Source organism: Camelus dromedarius, chromosome 24, assembly GCF_036321535.1.
Source record: "Camelus dromedarius isolate mCamDro1 chromosome 24, mCamDro1.pat, whole genome shotgun sequence".
NCBI classification, from domain to species: domain Eukaryota; kingdom Metazoa; phylum Chordata; class Mammalia; order Artiodactyla; family Camelidae; genus Camelus; species Camelus dromedarius.
This window is the reverse complement of record NC_087459.1, coordinates 21,501,033-21,524,125: the sequence shown is the minus strand read 5'-3', so window position 1 is coordinate 21,524,125 and position 23,093 is coordinate 21,501,033. Positions and strand designations below refer to the sequence as shown.

At 47.0% G+C, this 23,093-nt stretch overlaps 3 protein-coding genes across 4 annotated transcripts; 1 reads left to right on the top strand and 2 right to left on the bottom strand.

Moving 5' to 3' along the window:
* The first annotated feature begins 43 nt into the window (after nt 1-43).
* On the top strand, nt 44-4,616 carry CFAP119 (cilia and flagella associated protein 119). Its single transcript, XM_010996148.3, has 9 exons — nt 44-601; nt 931-962; nt 1,553-1,618; nt 1,793-1,962; nt 2,503-2,573; nt 2,773-2,889; nt 2,985-3,054; nt 3,139-3,228; nt 3,821-4,616. Exons 1-9 carry the CDS (start codon nt 398-400, stop codon nt 3,997-3,999), a joined length of 999 nt encoding a protein of 332 aa, XP_010994450.1. The 5' UTR covers nt 44-397; the 3' UTR covers nt 4,000-4,616.
* Nucleotides 4,117-14,876, bottom strand: PHKG2 (phosphorylase kinase catalytic subunit gamma 2). 2 transcript variants are annotated; one of them, XM_010996147.3, is made up of 10 exons: nt 14,691-14,872; nt 14,246-14,358; nt 8,742-8,917; nt 8,417-8,471; nt 7,375-7,440; nt 7,127-7,290; nt 5,222-5,312; nt 4,977-5,130; nt 4,779-4,904; nt 4,117-4,682 (listed from the first exon to the last, which is right to left on the bottom strand). In XM_010996147.3, exons 2-10 carry the CDS (start codon nt 14,338-14,340, stop codon nt 4,389-4,391), a joined length of 1,221 nt encoding a protein of 406 aa, XP_010994449.1. In that variant the 5' UTR covers nt 14,341-14,358; nt 14,691-14,872; the 3' UTR covers nt 4,117-4,388. The 2 variants fall into 2 exon arrangements, with proteins under 2 accessions (XP_010994449.1, XP_064334633.1); XM_064478563.1 differs by lacking the exon at nt 8,417-8,471 and having other exon boundaries at nt 7,127-7,261; nt 14,691-14,876.
* Nucleotides 14,877-19,552: 4,676 nt separating this feature from the next.
* On the bottom strand, nt 19,553-23,091 carry TMEM265 (transmembrane protein 265). The gene is made up of 3 exons (XM_031432888.2): nt 22,542-23,091; nt 21,342-21,512; nt 19,553-20,043 (listed from the first exon to the last, which is right to left on the bottom strand). Exons 2-3 carry the CDS (start codon nt 21,507-21,509, stop codon nt 19,882-19,884), a joined length of 330 nt encoding a protein of 109 aa, XP_031288748.1. The 5' UTR covers nt 21,510-21,512; nt 22,542-23,091; the 3' UTR covers nt 19,553-19,881.
* Nucleotides 23,092-23,093: the final 2 nt, after the last annotated feature.

Below are 23,093 nucleotides of genomic sequence, written 5' to 3'. Positions count from 1 at the left end.
CTCTTTCTCTCGGTGATTGGCCAGCGGACAGTTCCCATGGTAACCGACAACACACTTCCACTCCCGAGTCCTAAAGACAGCGCCTGCCTCGGATTAGCAAATTCGAAGAAACCACGGGGGCGGGGCTCGCATCTTATTACGCATGCGCATTCTCTTCTCACTGAGTGGCAAGCGCCTTACGCTTTCTCCCCTCCTCCAAGAGCCCCCTTAGCAACGGTCACCGTTGAGACGGAGGGAGACGCCTCCAGCGGATTGGCTACACCCGACCTCTGCAGCGTAGATTGGCTGAAGCGTCGACAGAGGGCCAGGCCTTGGCAGTCGCTGTCCGAGAAGCGGCTGTCCCAGAACCGAGGCAGGGCCGAACCTGCGGTGACCTGCGGCACAGAGGAGCGACAAGATGATCCGCCAGAAGTCCATCCAACTCCAGGGGCTGAAAATGCAGTCGGAGATTGAACAGCACTCCGAACTGCGGCGAGAACCCGAGAAAGACCTCTGCTCATTGGATGACTCGGCCATGCGGATGCGAACGAGTGTGCGGACCGAGTTGGGGACCGTGGCCTCGGTGGACGCAGATGAAGATCCTGCAGCAAACTTGTTCCCGGTGAGGACGACAGAGTGGTCCGCTCGTGAATGTTTATGACAGGGCTCCCCAGCAGGGCGCCACCCGTCGTTATGTTTACTAACGTTCAAGACGCTTCCTGGGCTGCCTTGGTGAAGATGCAGGGGTGTGTTACCTCGCTTGTTAGTATGCTCATTAATAGTACTTAGGGACCGCTGAAGCCTAGCCTGCCGACATTGCTTGTACGTAGTCTTTAAGATGAGATGGCAAGTTAGTGCATTCTTAGGCCCGTCAGAGATTCGCGACGGGCCAAGAGTTAGGGACCAGAAACAACACAGCTGTGCCTTGCCAAATCCTATTTCTCTCTGCAGCCGCCGCTGCCCCACCCCCGGATCTGCATATGGTGAGTGTAAAGAGCTTTGGCGGGAAGTTAACCTCCACACTTGTATTTTCTTTTAGTGCTTCCCCAGCAAACCTATCAAACAGTGAGAACATCCCCATTTTACAAATGAGGAGACTGAGGCCCAGAGATGCAATTACCCAAGATGACCATAAGCCAGGTCTCCTGCTGCCCCAGTCCAAAGAAAGAGTGTGAGAAAGATGGAGCCAAAGATTGAGGATGTAAATGTGTTATTACAGCCTCTGTGGTGCGTTGTATAAGTGGGGACACTGAGGCTCACAGGGGGGAATTTGCCCAAGGTCATAGAACAAGGGAGTGGCAGAGACAAGAACTCACATTTCCTAACCCCAGGCTTTATAAATGAAGAAGAGCATAAGGGATCGTTGAGGCCATACCCCTTATTTACAGATGGAGAAAATGAGGCCCAGAGAGGGAAGTGATTTGCCTAAGGCTACACAGTAAGTTAGTGGAAGGGCCAAACCTCTAAGTCAGGTCTTTTGGTTCCTAGTCCTATGCTCTGGCCATCATAGCTCAGTTACAAGACTGATGCATAATGGCCACCAACACCTTTTTCCCCTCTTTTCCTATGACAGGAAGTACCTGAACATCCATTCCATGCACAGGCTGGAGAAGACAGCCAACGTTGAGGAGATGAGGGAGTATGGGGGAGGGGGACGCAGGGAGGGGAAAAAGAGCTAGCTCTTGGGGAAGGCTGAGAGGGGTGGGCTGGGAAGGCACGAGGAATGCCTGGCTCCAAAGCAAGTTGTGCACTAGTGTGGGGTGGTGAAGGGAAGCTTATGTTGTCACTCATTCCTTCCTCTCTCTCTTCCAAGGGTGCTGGCCGAGCTGTTGGGGCTGACCTGTCCTGAGCAGAGCCTGCGGGATGCTATCACACTGGACCTCTTCTCCCATGTACTCATCTTCTGCCGCCAGCAGGGCTTCTCACTGGAGCAGACATCAACAGCTTGTGCCCTGCTCCAAGATCTTCACAAGGCCTGTATCGGTAAGAGGAGGAGGCTACCCGAGGGTTTGAGTCCAGGGGAGAGGAGGAGGCTGGCACAAGTGACCAGGGGAAGTAAAAGTATGATTACCACTTGAAATCTTTGTTCTGTTACTACTAGCAATACTATCATGCACAAGTTATTTCACCTTTCAAATGCTCTATTTCCTTATCTATAACAAGAGGACATAGTGCTGTCATCAAACTGTTCTGAGAAATACTACATGTAATATATGTAAATATATGCACAGTGCTCAATAGCTCCTGCTTTGTTCCTGGAACTGATTGCCTACAGGATATTTAACAAGAGCTAAAATCATGTATTTCTTGGTTTATTACATGTCACTTCCACTAGAATATAAGCTTCTTCAGGGCAGGACCTTGTCTTGTTCAGTGCCTAGAACATTGCCTCATGGGTACTCTGTATTTGTTACCTACATCTGTCTACATCTAAAGCTCATGCTCAGTAAGAAGCTGTTGAGTGAATAAAATGAACGATTATCAGAGAGAGGACTCACTGTCACATCTTACTTTCCCTCACAGCAACCCCCTTGGGCAACGTGGAGGAATGTTACCGCTACTTCACCAGTGTTCTTTTTTGCCATGGAGTCAGGGTCAGTTCCCCTGGAATAGGATCTTCACTCTTCCCCAGATAAGGTCTAGCCCAGTCTCCTGCCCTCTCTCACACTCATCACCCTCATCTCCTCTGAAGGCTACAGTGGGCTCTTCCCGCTCCTGGATTGCTGGGCACTTGGAGAAAAACTGAGGGCTTCAGGTGGTGGTCAGTCCTCTAATTCCCAGTCATCCCCACAGCGACCCCCCTTCAGTATCAACCTTTTTAAGGAGGAACAGCTGCTGGCCCTGGCGGATTATGTGGTCAACACCTACTTCCGCCACTTCAAGCTCTACAAATATGTCTTCACACCGCAGGTACTGAGCCATGGGCTGCAAGAGGCCACCCCTCATCTCCCCCTTCCCCTCAGTGCAGATGTCCTCTCAGATGCCCTCTTCCTCCCTCTTCCCAGGTGCGGCTGGACCTATCTTTGACCTACATGGGGCTACAGCCACCCAAGCTCTGGCCAGAGGATGAGACAGGTTAGGAAGAATGGTGGGGCTAGGGCTGGACTACACTGGGACTGGGGCCAGGGCTGAAGCCATCTTCTTGCTTGTGGCTTGCAGAGAAAGAAGAGGGTGAAGAGGTGGAGAAGCAGGCAGTCACCCCACAGAAGGAGGAACCTGAAACGGTGGTCCAGCCAGAGCAAGAGCCAAGTGAGGACCTGGAGGGGTTAGGGTCCCCTGTGATTTTGGGCAGGTTTAAAATGAAGGGTTTAGATCACATCAGGGCTGCAGACCTTTTGTTTTGGTCATGGTGTCCTTTCTCCAAATGATTTCTGATGCAGAAGTCCAAGATGGCAAACGGATAAAAGCCCAACTGCTGGGGGTGAAACAGGAGCTCCAGAAAAGGATTATAAAATCAATGACTAGCCAGCACGTTTGGCAATACTGTGTGCCAGGCAGGCCCTGTGTTAAGCATTTAAAATCTCTTAACCCATTTAATCTTCTCAACCCTCGCTGCTAGGTGCTATCACTATCCACATCTTTTATAGGAGGAAGCTGAGGCCTGGGAAGGTGAAATCATCTGCTTAAGGTCACCCACCTACTAAGTAGCAACCCAGAGTCCAGCCTAGTCACTCTGTCCATCTCTCTCTCACACAAGGGCTGGCTGACATTTCCTGAAGCAACACGGCCACCCGTGTGGCCCCCGGGGGCACCCTGGTGGTTGTGTTTGCCCCGCTGGGGGCAATCCCTCAGCCCCAGACAGCATCTCTCCTGACCCGCCCCCTCTTCCCTGCCCCTGCAGGCCAGGTCTCCGTCCTCCGAGCCTACATCAAGACCCAGATGAACAAGGAGCTGCAGCAGCTCCAACAACTGATAGAGGAGAAGCTCAGGGCCAGTGAGGAAAAGCTCAGCAGCAAGCTGACCGCACTCGAGCGGCCCCTCCAGCTCCCTCCAGGCAAAGGCAAGAACAAGACCAAGTGACCCCCAGCGTTTTCCCCAATAAAGGCCTGGGCCATAGCAGCACTCCCTACCCCCCAACTCCGGAGCACCTTCTGGGCTTCCCTGATGAAGCAAGACACCAGATACAGGGCACTAGCCTTCCCTGGTGTGCAGCAGATTTTATTGCGGACGTGGCACAGGCAGCACCGACAAGGCCAGGTGTGGCACTCTGGGTGGCTCTCTCCCACCTCAGCTCTGATCTCAAAGCCCTGGCCAGCTGGGGACGGTGTACAGGGTTGGTCTCTCTGATATTGTGATCCGGGCTGGGCCTGGCCAGGCATGGAGGCCCAAGGTCAGAGCCCAGAGCGGCTGGAATGATAAAAATCCTCCTCCTGGAGGGTTCTGCTTTGGGATTCCTCAGGGCTGAAGTGCTAGCCCAGCACCAGCATGGTCTCGTCCTCAGCAATAGTAGCTGAGTCCCCCTCCTCTTCAGGGCCCATCATGGGCAAAGGCCCAGGGGGCCGGTGCTGGAAGAGGGCCGCCCGGTTCTGCTGCTCGCCCTTCTTCACCCAGTGTCCATAGAGCCGGAAGGCACAGCTGTCGATGAGGCGGCGCACTGGCCGCAGCGCATAAGGGTCCCTCAACAGTGCACTCTTGGTCAGCGGCCGTACTCGGTGCATGCTTAAGGCCACTCGTCCAGCAGCCAGCACTGTCCACACTGCCACCTGGGAAGGGGAGTCGTGTGAGCGCTACTGCAGCACCCACCACAAAGAATCGTGGGACAGGGGAGCAGGTCCAGACCCTGACACTCTCAGGCTTACCCGGAACCGCTGGCGGGGGGTGAGGTTCCACGGTTGGCTGCCTTGACAGCGCTCAAAGAATGGGTGCTGGAGGGCTTGCTCCGCAGTCATGCGCTTCTCAGGATCTACCTGCAGCAGCCTTGAGATCTAGGGGAAACCCCAGAGCATGAAGGGCGGCTCTGGGGCCTCCCTCCTAGCCCCCTCACAGCCCCAGCTCACCAGGTCTTTCACAGTGTCGGAACGGTCATCCCACTCAGGTGAACTGAACTGGTACTGGCCCTCCGTGATCATGCGTAACATCAGGATCTGGCGTCGGTGCCAAAATGGTGGTGAGCCAGCCAGGAGTGTGAACAAGATCACCCCACAGGCCCAGCTGGGAAAGAGATCAGGGTCAGAAGGACTAGGTGATGGGCAAATGTGTTGAAGGACATTACACAAAGGGGATGGGGGGACCAGAAACTCACAGATCGACCTCCTTGCCGTAGCCTGGGTGGGTTTCATCCATGGAGCACTTAAGGATCTCTGGTGCCAGATACCCTGGGGTCCCACACAACTCTGGGGAGAGAGGGCTGAGATTGATGGAATGTCACCAGTCCCCTTGACGGGCCCTTAACACCAGACCTCTGCTGGAGCCTCAACACCACCAGGGCCACAAGTGTTCCCATTCTGCTCCTGCCTGCCCTCTGCCAAGTCTCAGTATTAGATCCTAGCCCTGCTGAACAATTCAAGTACCCACCAAGGCTGGTGGCCTTCCTGGGAAAACCTGATTTTTGGATTCACTACAAGGTCCTATCCAACTGTATCATTTGGCTCCTCCAACCCTCTAGCCAAGCCCAACCTACTCCTCATGCAACTTATTACCACATTTTTACACACATACATGGAAAACAAACCTTAAATCTTTTCAGCATTCCTTTCTGCCTGAATCTATTTCTCCTCCTATCATCTCTACTGTGGTTAGTGGAACCACCATTCAACCAAGGGAAATGAGTAGGAAAGGAGCTATTTTACCAAGTCCTTTGTTTAAAACCCTTCCCTGGCTTCCCATCATGGCCTCAGGATCAAATCTAGACTCCTGCAACACAGAGCCCTTCATGACTTGATCTAAATCTATATATTTAGTTTCTTATATCTCTTCAGGCACCAATTCTTCCATCCCAGCAACTTCTAAACTGTGATCCATGGCACACTTCCAGATCTTAATAGGCATGAATTGAAAATAACTTTCTTGGGAAATTCATTCATACACCAAATATTTACTGAATGCCTACCATGTGCCAAGCACCATACTAGACACAGTGGTAAATCTAATGTGCCCTTACCAAGTCACCATCTACCAGAAAAAGCAAACAAATAACAGAGTAAGACATGTGTCACAAAGAGAGGAGAAATAAGAACAAAAAGCAGAATCTAACCTGACCTGGAGCTTTAAAGTAAAACGTGAATTACCAAAGCCAAGGGAGAGGGTGGAGTGGGCAGGGGCAAAGATGGTGTAGAATGGGGCAGTGTCTGTGGAAGCCAAAAGGGAAATAAAGCACAGGATCTGTAAGATGTGAAAGTCCAGAGATGAAGAGCGTGAGCTCTGGAGTCAGACTGCCCAAGTTCAAATCCCAGCTGCATGACCCTGGGCAAGTCACCTCACCTCATTAAGCTCGTTTATAAAACAGAGACACAAATACTATCTACTTCAAAGAGCTGTTGAGAAACACGCTGTGTAGAGACTCAGGGTGGTGCCTACTGCACAGAAGGGCCCAGTAAATGTCAGCTATTACTAAGTCCAGTACGGAGCCATTGAAGGAGAGAAAGCATATTACAGGCTTTGAGGAGTCCCACAGCTGAACTTTGTTTAGTTTTCTTCTGGCACTAGAAATGTCTGTCACAACAAATATGTTAACACTGGGTGAACCTGAGACCCAGGGCACCAGGTAAGCAGCGCTATCTGGCCACATAAGGCTCCCCATAGCACCTAGGCAGCACACTGGTCCTGTCTCCACCAGACCCCAAAGGGGAAGCTAAGCCCTGCTATCCTCTGGATCCTCTTTTCTGTCCTATGACAGGCCCAGCCTCCCAAGGCCTAGGTCCCGAGCCCTCTTTCTGTAGGTCCCTACAGTGTTCCTTCTTGGCTTCCCCGGCACAGCCCCTTGCCTGCTGTGTGCCACCATCTGCTCACTTGTCTGTCTCCATCCTCCCCAGGTCAGGTAGCCCACTCTGACTTGCACACAAGGTTTTGCACCCGGAGGGTTACCTGTCAAGTGCTCACTGACTCTCCTTTCCTTGGTACTTGGAATTCGGTTCTCAGACCCAGCCAACCAGCGCCAGGGATGGGTTTCCTTCCCTCCCAAGCCTCTTAGGGCACTGGGTCCCCTCACCTCGAAGCTTCTCGCCAGGTTCCAAGTGGCAGGAGAACCCAAAATCTGAAACTCGGATCTGCATATTGTCATCTAGGAGAATATTCTCGGGCTTCAGGTCTCGGTGCACAATGTGGTTGGCGTGGAGAAAGCTCACTGCTTCCAGCAGAGACCTCATGATGGACCTGGGGGAGGCACAGTCTCCTCTGCCTCTCCCTGCCCCACCCCACTCCCTGCTCACCCCCCAGGGCTGCAGGCTCAGGCATTACCTGGTTTCCTTCTCTGAGAGGGCCACCTTCTCTGTGAGGTAGTCAAACAGCTCTCCCTTCCGCATCCTAAGGGACAGAAGGGAGATGGGTACACCTCACAGTGGCAGCTGAGAAAACAAGCCAGAGTTCACAGAAAATACCACGGAGCAGACCAGTAAAGAGAGAGCCCTCTGTAGACAGACAAAAGGGTCTCAAGACAGTGCACTCCAAGAGTGGACTAGATGTCAGGGGCAGTTTGGCCCGATGGGTTGTAGGTTGAAATACCTGCATTGTGCAAAGAGGGGGCTATTTTAGCAAGAATAAGTGCCTTGTGATAAACATTTACAGGAAGTCCTTATCTGAGAATTACTACCCTCAAAAAAGGTGTTTTGAAGTGAATCTACTTAGACCACGGACCAAAATTTCACAGTTAACAGTAGCAAGGAAGTTGAATACAGCTTTATTTTGAATTTTGCTTATTTTATCTTGTCTTTGAAAACTGAGGTTATAATTGCAACTGTCAATCCTTGAAATAAAGAACACATCAGGTTCTGCCAAATTGTGTGATGGTGTAACAGACACTTCCTCCCTCCCTTCTGCCTTTCACAGAGGGTTATTTCTGTATAAAGACTGTACATTTCTCCTACTGGCCTCTCTTAAACATTTATCCAAACCATTGTGTTTTGAAGTACCCTTGCAACTGGTCTGCATTACAGAAAAAGAGCTGATGGGCAGAGACAGACTCCAGTGGAGTCTGGTAAACAACGGGAGGCTGGTGAGTGAGAGTCTGTTGATACGTGGTCAGCTCATGGATGAACACTCTCCTCTTAAAACAGGGTCTCATGAAGACCCTTTGTATTTAGCTGGTCACTAGGACTCTTGAAGAACTTGCCTCAATCAGGGCGCCTAGAGAGAGGGGCCAGAGCCACGGGCTGGCAGGCCGGCCTGAGCTGGAGCAGAGGAAGGTGTGAGCAGGGCGGTCTTCAGCCCACTGTGCTGTAAGGCTGGGGCCATGCGTGGAGGTGAGGAGATAGCTTCTTGATTGGGGCAGGGAGATACTCACAGGTCAAACACCAGGAACATGAAGCTGGAAGACTCGTAGGAATCGATGAGAGTGACTGGGGAAAGAGGTAGAAAGGCAGAGAGACAGAGATGGAAAGGAGCAGATGCATATTGAAGGGCCTTTTCCACCCTGAGGCAGCAGTGGGTTGTTACTGGGAAGGAAGGAGAACCAAAGGAGGCCATAGGCGTCCAAAGGCTGCTTTGAGGTGCAGCGGAGCCAGGAGGAAGGGAGCAGAGGCGTGGAGGCAGCGCTGGGGAAGTGGGCTGTGGGCAGGGCCAGCAGGAGGTGGGTGTTGGCTAACAGGAGTGGGGGAATGCAGCCTCACTGATGTGGGGGTGGCCGGCGACCTGGCGAAGGATGTGTGTCTCTCGCCGCGTGGCTTCTCGCACCTCCTCCAGCTGCTCAGGACTCAGCCGCTCAGCTGTCACCTCCATGATCTTCACTGCAAACTCTTGGCCAGTAGCTCGATGAACGCAACGGCGGACCACAGAGCTCACTCCTCTGCCAGAGTCAAACAATGCATGAGTCAGGGCCTCCTGCTCTCACATCTCCACGCAGAGTGGAACTTCAGCAGCCTCAGATTCACTGTGCCAGACTCTGAAGACCCAGCTGGACAACAAGGCGACCCCCCAAGCAGCTCACCCCAGCCTACCTGAGCTTCAGAGTAGCCTCAGCAAGCAACCTGGGCACCTAGCAAGTGCAACACAAAACTCACAGGGCAGGCAGGCAGGGGTCCTGGGTTCGAATCCAGCCTCTGCCATTCCCTCCATGGGTAAGCCTCCCCATGGAGGAAGCCTCATGGCTCCACTGAGCCCCAGAACCTGCCTCTTGCCCTGGGACCCCACAAGGAGAAAGTAGAAAGAAATGACCTAAGGCTCTCTCCAGATTTTACCCACACTTCCTTGATTACCCCATCCAAATCCCAAAGTTCCCCTATAATACCTCAAGTGAAGGTATTATACCTCAAATATTGGGCCATTGACCAGAAGACCAAAGTTGAGTGGTAGATCTTGGTTTAGGCCCAAAATTTGCCAGTAATTAACCTAAAGTGACCCACTGACATAAGGTCTCTGGGCTTCTACCTCATCAGCTCTGAAATGTGGCCAATAAAATCTTGAAGGGATGTTGAAAGGCGTTAATAAGGTAGACACAGGAAAGCCCATTTGGTGTTGTAAAGACAAAGTCCTAGGTAGGAATTTCCTTGCTTGGGCTCTGTCACCAACTCCATATGACCCTACAAGTCCCTCAGGTTAAGGTGCAAATCTCTCCAGGATCTGACCTCACACCACATTCTGCATGCTGGTTCCCTGGCAGCCCTTCACATAACCTCAGTGCTGTGCTCCCATGGCCTCCATGCCTCTATGTAACTCCTTTGCTAGGAATGCCTGTCACCCATGTCTCTGGGTCCATCAATGGATGCAAACTATTGACTCTCCAGCTAAACACAGCCCAGAGATGTGTTCTGTTTCAGTCAGTGCATTCTTCTTTACAAATCTGAATTCACATATCTTAGCTGGGACAAGAACACTTCCAGTTGCCACAACACTCACTACCTGTCTTACTCTTGGCCATTTCACAGTTTTAATTTCCTGCCCAACTACTAAGGGCATCTCAGTCTGAGGCCCAAGGTCTAATTATTACTCATCTTTTAATGAACCTCTGAGAATCTGTTGAAAGCTGGAGAACTCTGCCACATACACACAACAGTTGTACAATTTCAGGGGGCTCAAAGACCCTCTGAAGCCAACCAGCCAAGAATCCCTGCTTTAAGCCCCAGAGTATATGCTACCTCTACAATTCTATTTATTCTCCAGGAGGAAGGGGCCACTCGCTTCTCTGGTATCCTATAGCACTCTACCTGTAAGAGCACTCCCTCTTGGGTTTTTTTGGGGGGTGTGGGTGAGGGGAAGGTAATTAGGTTTATTTATTCATTTAGTTTTTTTTTAATGGAAGTACTGGGGCTTGAACCCAAGACCTTGTGCATGCTAAGCGCACGCTCTACCACTGAGCTGTACCCTCCCCGCAAGGAGCACTCCCTCTTAATTAAGCCTTCCTACCCTGTATCATGACTATCTACATGGGAATCCCAGGTCTTCCGGTTCAAAGTCCAAATTCTTCCTACTGATAACACCCTCCTACCTTATTCTCCGCACACTCCTTAAATGTTAAAACTTCCCCAGGATCCCACCCCTGGCCCTGTTCTCAGGCTATATACACTCTCCTTCAGTAATCTTATCCACCTCTAAAACTTCAACATTCATGCCCAGATCTCTCTCTTAAGTGTCGGGCCAACATGTCTTACTGAATGAATCGCTTTCTGAGAGTCCTAGAGACATCTCACTTTCATCATGACCACTGAACACTTCATCATCCCCTCACACTAGTTCCTAAGTTTTTTAATCTCAATTAACAGCAATGCCATTCAATCAGACTCTTGAACTAGAAACCCTGGTACCATTCTTGGCTTCTCCCTCTCCTTCACAACCTACCACACCCAACCAGTCCAGTCCATTCTTTGCATCTTTCAAATCTGTCTCCTAGGACTCCACCCCCACAACCATGACAGCCTCCTAACTTATCTCCCTGATGCTAATTGCAACCACTGCAACCCATCTGCCACACTGCTTCAAGGATCAGCTTCTTAAAACAGCCCCAATGTCATTTGCTGCTTAAAAACTTCCAGGTTTAAATTCTCCACTAAGTTCTAAGTGCCCCTCATTCCTCAGCAGTACCCCTAGAGCAACTGTCCTCTTTCTAAATGATCCCTAATACTTTCAACTTTATAGCTACCTCAGGAATGCACTCAAAATTCTTGTTTTCTTTCCATATTGCTTCCCTATTACCTACAAAATAAAAATCAAATCCCAATTCCTTCATCTGTCATTCAAGGCCTTCATCAACTTCTCAGTCTCTTTTCACCTTACCTCTGGCTATAACCATGCTATTCAATGTTTGTTTCAGTGACTTATAACTTATCACCAATGTCCAGAATATGCCAAGCTCCTTTGAAGCTTCAGGCCTTTATATATGAAGAAACTGGTACTGTGGAAAAAGTAATTTAGTTCCCGTGTACAGGTAATTTATTGTGCAGGAAAAGGAAGAGGGAAAAGATAGAAGAGAGAGACAAGGGGTGATGTTACCATAGTAATCTTAGAATGAGATGAAAAGGTCCCTACCCTCTGATCTTCCTTCTTTAAACAGGTCCTTCTGTGCCCTTGGCAGTGGAACTACTGTTTTCCCCTAAGGGCTCTTCCTAGCCTCAGTGCATCCTCCCGCACCTGGTCCTGAAACCCTGCAGCGTCTCAGGACTTGGATCTCAGCTCTCTTTTCCAAGTACTCTCTCCCCTCTGTGACCTCCACCAGTCCCAGGGGCTTTAAATAACAACTATGTGAAAATGACTCCTGCTATACTGTCTCAAGCCTTGATTTTCCTCCAGAATTCCTGACTCCAAAGGCCTTTTTTTTTTTTTTTAAATTGAACTATAGTCAGTTTACAATGTTGTATCAATTTCTGGTGTACAGCATAATAGTTCATTCATACATACACATACATATATTCATTTTCATATTCTTTTTCATTAGAGGTTACTACAAGATATTGAATATAGTTCCCTGTGCTATACAATATAAACTTGCTGTTTATCTATTATATCTATATATATATATATATAGATATATATATTAGTTAGTATCTGCAAATCTAGAACTCTCAATTTATCCCTTCCAACTCCCTTACCCTGCTGGTAACCGTAAGTTTGTTTTTCATGTCTGTGAGTCTGTTTCTGTTTTGTAAATAAGCCCATTTGCCTTTTTTTCAGATTCCACATATAAGTGATATCATATGGTAATTTTTTTCTCTTTCTGGCTTACTTCACTTAGATGCAATCTCCAGGTTCACCCATGTTGCTGCAAATGGCATTATTTTATTACTTTTTAATGACTGAGTACTCCAGCAGCCTGTTTGACCTCTCCATGTGATATCTAAAAGGAGTCTGAACAAATCTCACGGTGACACCTCCACCAGAAATCCTGGTCTTAGCAGCATGTGTCACAGCAGACCCTGCCAACCTTCCAGAAGCATATTTTTCTTGTGTTTTCCTTCTAACTCACAGATGGCATCTCTTTAGTCTCCCTTGCTGGCTTGTCCTTTCCTAATCCTTAATGGTGACATCCCCCAGGGGCTGCACCTAGGCTTCTTCACTTCTCGACATTTCTCTGGCCAGCTACTGTCTGTATGCTGATGCCTCCCAAATTTATAGCTCGAGCCCAGCTCTCTCCCTTGAGTTCCAGACACATGTGCCACTTGACAACTCCAGTTGGATTATTTCAAATTTAACATTTCCAAAATGGAACTCTTGACTTGATCACCCCTCCCCAAGTCCGATCCTCTTCAGTTGTCTTCATTTCAGTAAATGGTAGTCAAGCATTCACATCCAAACCTCAGAAGTTATTCTTGTTTTCCTTTCCCTCGTGGTCCATATCCAATCCTTCAGGAAACTGCATCAGGTCTCCCTTTAAACCATCACCTAAGTCTTTCTACTTCTCTCCAACTCTACTACTATCACCCTAGTCTAAACCATCACCATCTCTAGCCTGAATGAATCAATAGCTTCCTAGCTGGTCTCTGCTTCCATTTTTGCCCTTCTCCTATCCATTCTCTACATAAGAGCCAGAATGATCTTTTTAAAACGTAATAACATATCTGTACTGAGCACTTACTATGTGCCAGGAAGTGTTCTAAGAGTATCACATTAACTCCTTCCATCCTCACAGCAACCTACAAGGCAGGATCTATTTTTATTCCCCATTTACAATGGAGAAACTGAGGTACAGAAAGGTTAAGTTCCTAAGCCCCAAATTACAGAAATGTAAATCAGATCTTGTTACTAATCTGTTTGAAACCACCAGTGACACTAGAATAAAATTTAAATTCCTTATCATAGCCCAAGGCTCTACGTAATCCAACCTCTAGTTACCTCTCCAAGTTAAGTTTCTCCACCTTTTCCCACTCTTACCACATTTTAGCCACTAAGATCTATCTGTTGCTTGAATAGGCCCCTTCCTGTTTTGAGCCTTTGCACTTGCTGTTCCTTCTGCCCAGAATTTATCTTGCCTCGGCTCATAACCTGTTCATTCTCATCCTCCAAATCACAGCTCTATTAATTACTCTTGTTCCATGACCCTATTTATTTTCTCTCTAGCACTTACATTGAACTTAAAGTTGTTTTCATGTTTATTGTCTCTCTCTACCACTAGAACATAAACTCTGGGAGAAGAGGCCCCTTTGTAAGGTCTTACAAGGGGTCTTACATCTCCGGTGCCTAGCACAGTGCACCTACCGCGTTGCACGTGCTTAGGAAACCTTGATGAATAAGTGTATCTGTCACTGCCTCTGCAGGTGAGGCCCTCCTTCTGTTTGCTGCATGCTGAACTCCTACTTATCCTTCAAGACCCAAATATCATCCCTTCTGGGAAGCTGTGGTTTTCTGAGACTCCACAGCACTTTTTACACAGCCTGAATGTTTTGAATGTTTATGTGTCTCTTTCAGTCACTTCACTTGGAGTACCTCCAGGGCATAAACATCTCTTCTACTCTCTCCGTGTTTACCTTTGTGTCTGGCATACAGTAGATGCTTCAACTATGTTGAACACACAAATGAATGAATTTGTGAAAAAATGGAGGTTGACCCAGAATGAGTCTAGTCACCAAATGTTCCTCCACTCACCACTGACCTTCCCATTTAGAACTCTCCAGCCCTCTGAGGGAATTGTGTATCCTGGCTCGGACTTGACATCTCTCTACCTCCTTTCTCCTGTCCATGGCCTCACCTGCCAATGACGTCCTTAGGGTCGTACTTCTGGTAAAACTCCTTGGCCGCAGCCCAGTCGGGTAGCTCATCCTCTGGCCCGACGTCTAGCGTCATTCTGAAGGAGCTGGGGGCCTGTGTGGAGGAAACCGAGGGCAGTGAGGGCAGGGAGGTCCACAGGCTCTGAGAAGACGCACATCGCGGCTCGCGGAGGCGCAGCCCTTGCTGCTGGGGAGCCAGGATCCTGGGGAATGGGGACGGGGTGGGGGAAGGATCGGGGCAGGGGAGACCCCACGAAAGGGCCTTAGGGGTCGGGATCGGGTGGCAAGGCAGGGAAAGGGGGCGGGGGAGGGGAAGGGAAAGGGTGCGGAGGAAGAAGGGAAGGGGCACTCGGGCGGACAGCTGTTGCTGCGCAGGCGCACTTGGGCGGCCGCTGGGAGGGGGCGCGGAGTCTCGCGCTGGCTGACCTGCGGAGGCGGGGACAGAAGCCAGACTCGACGGGAGGCTTGCTCTGTTGTGGGGTTCGCTTCTAGTTCCTTACTTATCCCTAGGCGGTGCAGGCGGCGACCTCAGGGCTCGCCCCCATTTTGTCCCCCAATGGCCAGCGCCACCCAAAGACTCAGGTTCAAGAACCCTTCCGATTGGAAACTGGTAGTCCAATAGGAAGCCGAGATTCCTGAGGCTGGAGCCGGAGTTGGAGCTCGGAGCTACCTAGGGTTGCGTCGTTAGGGCGGGGCTTCAGGTACGGCCAATCAGAGCACGGAATCTGCTGGGGCCAGAAGACGGCGGAGCTTGTTAACCAGTGGGATTGGAGGCCTGAAAAGGGACCCGGAAGTTAGGTTTACCAGGAAGCTTGACTGCCGAGTTGCTGGGACGCGATACTCGCTGCGTCTCCGACTCTCGGACTTGCGCGTGGCCCCGCGGTCTCCCAGAATCTTTATCTGAACTCGGCTTTTAAAAGTATTGGCATCCTGGTCCAAAAGTCCTGCCTTGAGGGGCAGACTCCAGCCCTTAAAACATTCGGAGCACGCAGCTTGGAGCCGGACTTGGCCACTTGGTGCGATTTTGGACGAGCCACAGCCGGTCAGCCAGAAGAGGCTTTTTCGTCCGATGGCTGCTCCGAATTTTGAATACCTCCAGAGCCCAAGTGCTCACCATCTAGGGTTACACATTTTCCCGATCTTCCACCATCCCCTTCCAAAAGCCTTGAGGAGTGTCACATTCTGTTCTAGCCTATCAGGTTGTGCGATTCTGGCAGGAGCGACCTACTTCATAAATCTTCTCAGTGCACAGTTCAACCCTGGCATTCACTTACTCATTCAACAAATATTTGTTGAGCGTCTAAGCGTTACACCAACAGCAATGAAAAAAGAAAAAAGCCCTTACCCTTGTGGAGGCTATGTTCCAGCGAATGAGGCATAGAATGAATTCATTTAATCTAACAATTGTCTTAGAAATGTCACTTTGGAATCGCAACCATCCATATAAAAGGGGAAAAACGAATCCAGGTAACTTTTTAATGGAGTACTTTGACTTTATATCACCAATCTAAAGACAAAATAATTGCAAAGAAATCTTGAACTTTACTTAGAAGGCTTGTTTGGTAATACAATGGGATTAATTTGAAATTGAGCAAAGCAATAAACATATTGATGTAGTTCACAGCCAAGGTTCTTACTGTGAAAATACGAAATTTGGAATGGGAAAAGGAGAGGAAGAAACTTATGATTGATTGAAATTAGAGTTATGATTTTAAGAATAAATTTTAAACAGATGAAACTAGATATTTTCTAGCTTTAACCTCTGAAAGGGCCTAAAAGCAATAATATCCCAGTAGAATGAGCACAGCTAGTGTCTAGATACTGACTTCAAAGTAACGTCCTCAACAAGAGGAATCAGGAACCAGGGCTCCTTGAGAGAAATGGCCAATTCCCAGGCTGGAACAGATAAAGTACAAGATGAGCCTAGAGTAATGTGTGCCAGAAAGTGAAAAAGATGGAGACTTAGACACATGAACCAGGTTTAAGTCAGAGACAAAACAAATAATGAGACTGAGAAGGCCATGAGGGAGTCTTCTGATGTCAGAGATGTTCTGTTCATCTAGGTGGTGATTACACAGGTGTTCATGTAAAAATATTCATCATCAGCACACTTAAGATCTGTATACTTTACTGTAGGTAAATTGTACCTCAGCAAAACAACTTAAGAAGACTAATGACAGTAATGGATATAACAAACTGAATTCAAAAATAATCTGAGACCATACTGACACTAAAAATTGTAAATAAATGGAGAAAAAGACCATCTTTATAGTAGAATGCCAAGTAATAAATGTAGAAAGAATGATAAAGTTAAAACATCAACATTTTGTAAGCCTCACAATAATTGACTTGGGCAAAATCGGCATTAAAATTATTGGTGAATACTTGCTGGGGAACAGGATATTTATACAGATGACTTTTTTTTTATTATAAAGGAAAAAAGGTATCTTTGCCTTGCAGAAATCTGACAGATACTACCTTAAAACTAAGTTGCCAATGTTACCAATAAAAGGACAAATTTGCATATGCCTCTTGATGTGATGTATTGAGGACATACAACTTATGTAATATTTCTGTCAAAAATGCATAATCTGAATCCAACCATAAGAACTCAAATTGAGAGATATTCTACAAACTGGCCTCACCTCAAAACGCCATGAAAGACAAAAAAAAAAAGAATGGATGAGGACCTACTAAAAGTTGAAGACTATGGCCTGAACTCATCCTTACAAACACCTCCTGACATTTTCTAAGTACAAAGCACCACATTTCAGTGATAATCACCTCTAACCCTACAGATCCCTGGGAAGTTCCTAAAAAATTTAAATCCTTTTGCCTTCCTGGGGGTTTCAATGAAAGGCGCTGTGGTTACTGAGCCCATTTTATAAATGAGAAAACCAAGTCTTGAGGGGAGAATTATTTGAAAAAGCAGGGTAATAATGAAGAGAGTCAACTGTGAAGAACATGTGCTTTGTATTATTAAACCAACCAACCAACCTAGGTTTGAATGCAACCCCTGCTGCTTATTATGAGACACTGGATATGCTTCTTGAAACTTTTGAAATGTAAAAGCTATAAAATGGGATTATACTACCTACCTCATTAGAGTGTATGAAAATATTACATGTAATAAGATACAGTATTTGGCACACGTTAAAAAAATGTTGAAGACTAAAGAGATACAACAAATTAAATATAATGAGTGTTCCTACACTGGACCCTAAAGCAGAATTTGCTATAAAGGACATTATTGGGACAACTGGCAAGTTTGAATATGAACTATGTATTAGAATATAATATTGTAGGGGTAGGCTACAGCTCAAGTGGTAGAGAGCATGCTTAGCATGCATGAGGGTCCTGGGTTCAGTCCCCAGTACCTCCTTAAAAAATAAATAAATAAACAAACCTAATTACCTCCCCCCCACCACACAAAATATATATAGAATATAATATTGTATTGATGTTAACGTCTCTGAATTAAATAGTTATACTGTAGTTATGCGAGAGAATACCCTTGTTCTTAGGAGATAGATTATGAAGTCTTTAGAGATGAAGGGCATTCAACTTACCCTCAAATGGTTAGATTATATATTTAGAAAGATAAAAAAGCAAATGTGGTGAAATGTTAGACTATAAATCTAGGTGGAGTACACGAGTTTGCTGTACTATTCTACTGTTCTATAGATTTGAAATTTTTTCAAAGTAGAGTTAAAAAATAGCAAGAGCTAATATAATCAGTTTTGAGGGGATGGGATATTCTCTTCTAGTAAACTGAAACTGCTAATTAATAAAATATTAGCTTTAAAAAAGTTTTTGTAGAAAATCTATCTAAAATGAGTTATCCTCACACCAATTAAATCAGGATTTCTGGGGGGTAAGGCTCAGGCTTTTTAAGGCTCCAGGAGGTTCCACTGTGAAGCCAAGGTTCAGAACCACTACTGTATGTATGTCTTGTACACATTGTTGTAATTCTAACCTCTGGGACCAATGATGGGTTCTCTTCACTTTTCCTTCCTGCAGCACTTTGAAACACTGAAGATCATCATGTGCCTCTCCTTCCCCTTTAATCTCTCTTCAGTGTGCAACATCTCTAATTTCTTTAGGTGCTCTGCTGATCTCTGCATTATGGTAAAGTAACCCAAAAACTCCATCCCAGACCACATGTACTCCAGGAGACATGTACTAGAATGTCCAAAGCAGCATGATTCGTAATATCCCAAAACAGGAACATTGCAAAAGTCCACTAACAGAAAATGGGTACATTGTAATATAGTCATATAATGGAATACTATACAGTAAATGAAAACTATGGCTACATCAAATATTGATGTATCTCACAATGTTAAGTAAAAGAAGCAAGACACACAATGAATCCAGGGGGGTGGAGGGTGGGAAGGGATAGATTGGGATTTCAAAATTGTAAAAAAAAAAAAAAAAAAAGACACACAATGAATACATGTGATTCCATTTATATAGTGTTCAAATGCAGGCAAAACTAAACTACATTGTTAGAAGTCTGAATACCTGTGGGTAACACAAGAAAATACCTGTGGGAAGAAAGGAAGTAGTGAGTGGGAGGGGTATAAAGGAGGATTTGGAGTGCAGGCAATGTTCAATTTCTTGACTGAATAGTGGTTTTTCAGATGTTTACTTTGTGTTAATTTATTGAGCTTTGCATTTGTTCTGGCTATTTTCCTTTATGTGTGATACACCTCACAAAAATTTAAAAAATGTTTAAAATATTATCATGAGGCTCAAGATAAAGGATATGAAGATTCATTATAATCATACAAACCTCCACATACAGGGTTGCTGTTATCCAAACCTTTCACTACTCTTCTGACTCTGGAACTAAACTGTCTGGATTGAATTCCAGCTCTGCCACTTACTAGCTGTGTCACCTTCGGTAATCTGTGCCTATTTCCTCAACTATAAAATAAGAACAATTGTACCTACTATTGAGTGATCTTGAGGCCTGAAGAAGTGAAGAAATATAAAATGCTTAGAACACAGCCTGGAACATAGTAAGTACTCAATAAACAGTAGCTGCTGCTATGACTCTTCCTCTCTGGCCTCAGGGTCTCTGTTGATATGTAAGGGAGAAGCTTGGATGTTTCCAAGAAGGGAAACTTCCAGAAGAAGGAAAAAGGCGGGGGGGGGGAATCCTTTCCTCCTCTTGGAACTCCTAGGTAAGGGGAGATGCAGACTTCTGCCATTAGTCAGATGTCTAGCCTGGCTCTCACCAAGGGCCCAGGGAAAAGCAAAAGAAGAAAAATTAAACAAGAGCATTTCACCACTAAAAAAAGAGTTTTATTACAAAACAAATACTAATAAAATCAGGCCTGGTCTTCAACCCCACCTCCTGGAGGCCCCGAGGATGGGGTAGGTTGTGGGGAATAGGGGATGGTGAGCACTGAAAGAACAGAGCAGGCTGACCTCCCCTCATCAGTCTCAGCTGCTGCCTCCTTTTATAAGGGCTAAAGAGCTCTTCCAAAGTCCTTTGAGAGAAGCACCATCCTTCCAGCCAGGAAGTACCACTGTTGGCACTGGACCCTAGCAATGTCGCACTGCAGGATCCAGGAGGTGTCGGCTAACTCTCAGCAGAGGCCACCCAGGGTCACTCAGCCTGGGCGATGGCGTAGGAGAGCAGCCATAGAAGCACAGGGCCCAGGATAAGGACAGCAAGCCAGGTGGCAAAGCTGGCCAGGATGAACCTCCGGGCCCGGGCCCCCCAGTGCATTGCCTCCTCCAACCGGCCTGCCTTATGCCGCTCTTCCGCCTGTGGGGGTAGGTTTTTGGTTAGGTTCTCCCCCTGCTTCTGCTCCCCAAATGCCCACGGCCCCACTCCAACCCTACATCTTTGTCATGGCTCAAAACCTCACACCCACAACGTCCACCTCTCTTTCCAGTTTCTCTCTCATATCTCATCTGCAAAGTAAGGTACCCACTCTGCTCTTCCTCCTTTACAGGATGGCTGTTGTTAGCTCACAAGATCACTTATGGGAAAGTATTTTTCAGTCATTTTATTCCCCATCCTTTTCTATTCATCCCAGATTCATTCAGAATTTGGAATTCATGGCAAGAAATAGTGAGCTATCTTGGAGTATTTCACTCATGTCCAATCAAACAACACCTAATTAATATCTCATTAGCCTAATGGGCCTCATCCTTTTCCATTAAGGATTTTTTTTTAAATGATTTTGCCCTAAGGAAACCCAGAAATTCTTACGATGATAAAAATACAGCTTCTGGTTAAAATATAACTAAGGTTAAGGAATTCCAGTATGATGTTTAAGTTAGCCTTTGTGGACTTTCGAAAGGTATGCAGTCTCTGTTAGATGTTTTGAAGTGGTGAAGCCCTCTCAAAACTCCCATAGCTTCTCCTGGACTCTACAGGGTGGTCTAATTACTGCTCAGCTGCCCTGAGTCTTGCCCCTTCCAATGCATCCTCTATGTAGTAGGCCCTGAGAGTGGATTTTACTGAAACCCAAATTTGACCATGCTGTTCTCCTTTGCAAAAATCCTTGAAAGGCTCCCCAGTACTTCCTAAATAAAGCTGAAACTCCTAAGCACAGCACTGGAGGTTCTCGGGAATCTGGGCCCTCCAGCTTCATCTCTCACTATTATTCCTCACTGGTTTAGTCATGCTGAACTAATGGTCCAGGTTGCCTGTGCTCTCTTCACCTGGAACACCCTTTCACTCTTACTCATTCATCTTTTAAGATTACGTTCTTGCCACTCCCTTACGATGCCTTTCCTGTCACCTACTCTACTACACACAAACATATAACTGCACACACATATCCTCCCTAGCTCCCAGAATACCCTGTGCTTCCTCTATTAAAGTACTGGTGAGCTGCCTTTTGTTAACAATTACCCATTTTCACAGTCATCTCTTTCATTAGGCTGTTGGCCCTTTGACTGCAGGAACCATGTCTTATTCTTATTTCTGGCACCAGGGCCATAGCCAAGCTTTAATAAGTACTTATTGTTTGAACGATGTAGACAAATCAGGTATACAGAACCAATGCCTTAATACACTCACACCCCTGCTCCCATAGGAACTGCATTCCTCACCTTGATGGCAAACACAAGGGCCAGGACTCCCAGGCAAGAGCAGCCACATACAATGCTAGTAGCTGCCAAGTAGCGGAGGCGGAGCCAGCAGCAGCGAATGGGGGATGGAGAATGAGCAGCTTCCATGTTGCTCACCAAGACCTCCACTGCCTTTTCCTCGTCCTCCATCACCTGTGGGCGATACAGTCAAGACACTTATAAGCCCAACAACTGAGCCCTTGGTTTGCCTTGCTCAGACTCTACCCCTCTCTGATCACATCCTCATGGCCTATACCAACTCTCAGAAAGGTTGCCTCACTGGGAATTCCCCAAGTGACTCACAGACCAAGAGGAAACATGCAGCTGGAATCCTTTCTCCTCAGCCTAAGATTCCGAGTCTTTAAAGGCAAGCTAGTGTGAACACAGCATTATCTGTATTACTGTTTTGACAAGTGGGGAGAAACAAAATGACAGAGGCACCCTGAGAAGCAGTAGAGAAAAACAGAATCCCAAGAAGTACTAGGAATCTGAGACTAACCAAGTCAATGATTTTAAACTGTTTTTCAAAAGGCCCTAAAATTCCTTGAAGTACCTTAGAGGCTGCTCTCAAATATTAAGGAGGGGGTCAGAGAATGGCACCTTAGGCCCTGTACCCCACTTCAAGCAAAGGAGCAATTTCCTATGAAAACAGTTTTGGGATAGGGGAAAAACCACTCACCTAAGCTTTTATAGATGAAGAAACTGAACATTAGAAAGATCTCACCTCCCCAAATCAGTCTCCCTTTCTATGTTGACTCCCTGCCACCTCCTCTCTCAATTTTAACTCATGCTATACACAATCAAATTAACACTCTAGACTCCAAATGACCTCATAACCCACACAGAAACCGGCATAATGATGCTGTACTTAATCATTTCTCATCTAATTCTCAGAGCTCTGGCATCAAGCCACTTTTCTACCTTCATTTCTATTCCCCTACATTCTAAACAAAATGGAACCATTTGCAGTTCTCTGAACACAAGTAACAAAGGCTACAAAAGGGGAAATACAAGGGGCAAGACAACCAAAGAATGATATATGCCACACAAAGCTGTAGGAGAAAGGATGTGAGGAAAGAACTCAGATGAGGTAAAGACAGATACAGTCACCAGGGGGAAAAAACAAGGAGAGGATCTAGGGAACTGAGATCAGAGACAATGTAAAAATGAACAGGGACTTACCTGGCTATAGGCCTTGAAGGACTGTGAGTTTCGGCTCCAGCCTCAGGTTTGATTTGGCTTGGGTGGAGATGGAACTGACTCAGGGCTCCAAGCCAAGCCCAAGGGTGGGGTTGGGTGGCCAGCCACCATCTGAAGAGCCCCAGGAGCTCGGAAGGGGGTGGGGCTGACTCAAACCAGTTTGGCTAGATGGAGAAAAGCAAGGGAAGGCAAAGGATGGAGCAACAGGATGTAGGATGCCTGCCTTCTGGAAAGGGAGTGAAAGCACCTGAGAAAGAGGGTTAAAAGCAACAAAAAGTCTGAGGCATCAGATAGCTCTGAAGGAAAGTCCAGGAACCAAGGGACTAGAAGGGAGGAGAGAAAAATGTGAGTCTGAAGGACTTAAAATTGACACTTCAGGGAAAGGTACCCTACCAGATCAGACTTGCCATTCTCTTCTCTTCTTGGGTGGAGATTTCTGCCTCAAAGATACGTAACTCTGGGTTAGAGATCAGGTACTAAGGTCTTGGAAAGAGCAAGCAAGAGGAGAAAAACGATGCCCAAGTTCCCACCCAA

What these genes read in the sequence shown, in the direction of transcription:
- CFAP119 (XM_010996148.3), top strand. Translation starts at nt 398, where the DNA reads ATGATCCGCCAGAAGTCCATCCAACTCCAGGGGCTGAAAATGCAGTCG. An exon ending in CACCCCCGGATCTGCATATG is followed by an intron (nt 963 to 1,552) that starts GTGAGTGTAAAG and finishes TTCCTATGACAG; the next exon opens with GAAGTACCTGAACATCCATT. An exon ending in TCTTCACAAGGCCTGTATCG is followed by an intron (nt 1,963 to 2,502) that starts GTAAGAGGAGGA and finishes TTTCCCTCACAG; the next exon opens with CAACCCCCTTGGGCAACGTG.
- PHKG2 (XM_010996147.3), bottom strand. Translation starts at nt 14,340, where the DNA reads ATGACGCTAGACGTCGGGCCAGAGGATGAGCTACCCGACTGGGCTGCG. An exon ending in CGCCGGCCACCCCCACATCA is followed by an intron (nt 8,472 to 8,741) that starts GTGAGGCTGCAT and finishes CTCTTTCCCCAG; the next exon opens with TCACTCTCATCGATTCCTAC. An exon ending in ACCTGGCGAGAAGCTTCGAG is followed by an intron (nt 5,313 to 7,126) that starts GTGAGGGGACCC and finishes CTCTCTCCCCAG; the next exon opens with AGTTGTGTGGGACCCCAGGG.
- TMEM265 (XM_031432888.2), bottom strand. Translation starts at nt 21,509, where the DNA reads ATGGAGGACGAGGAAAAGGCAGTGGAGGTCTTGGTGAGCAACATGGAA. An exon ending in CCCTTGTGTTTGCCATCAAG is followed by an intron (nt 20,044 to 21,341) that starts GTGAGGAATGCA and finishes CTACCCCCACAG; the next exon opens with GCGGAAGAGCGGCATAAGGC.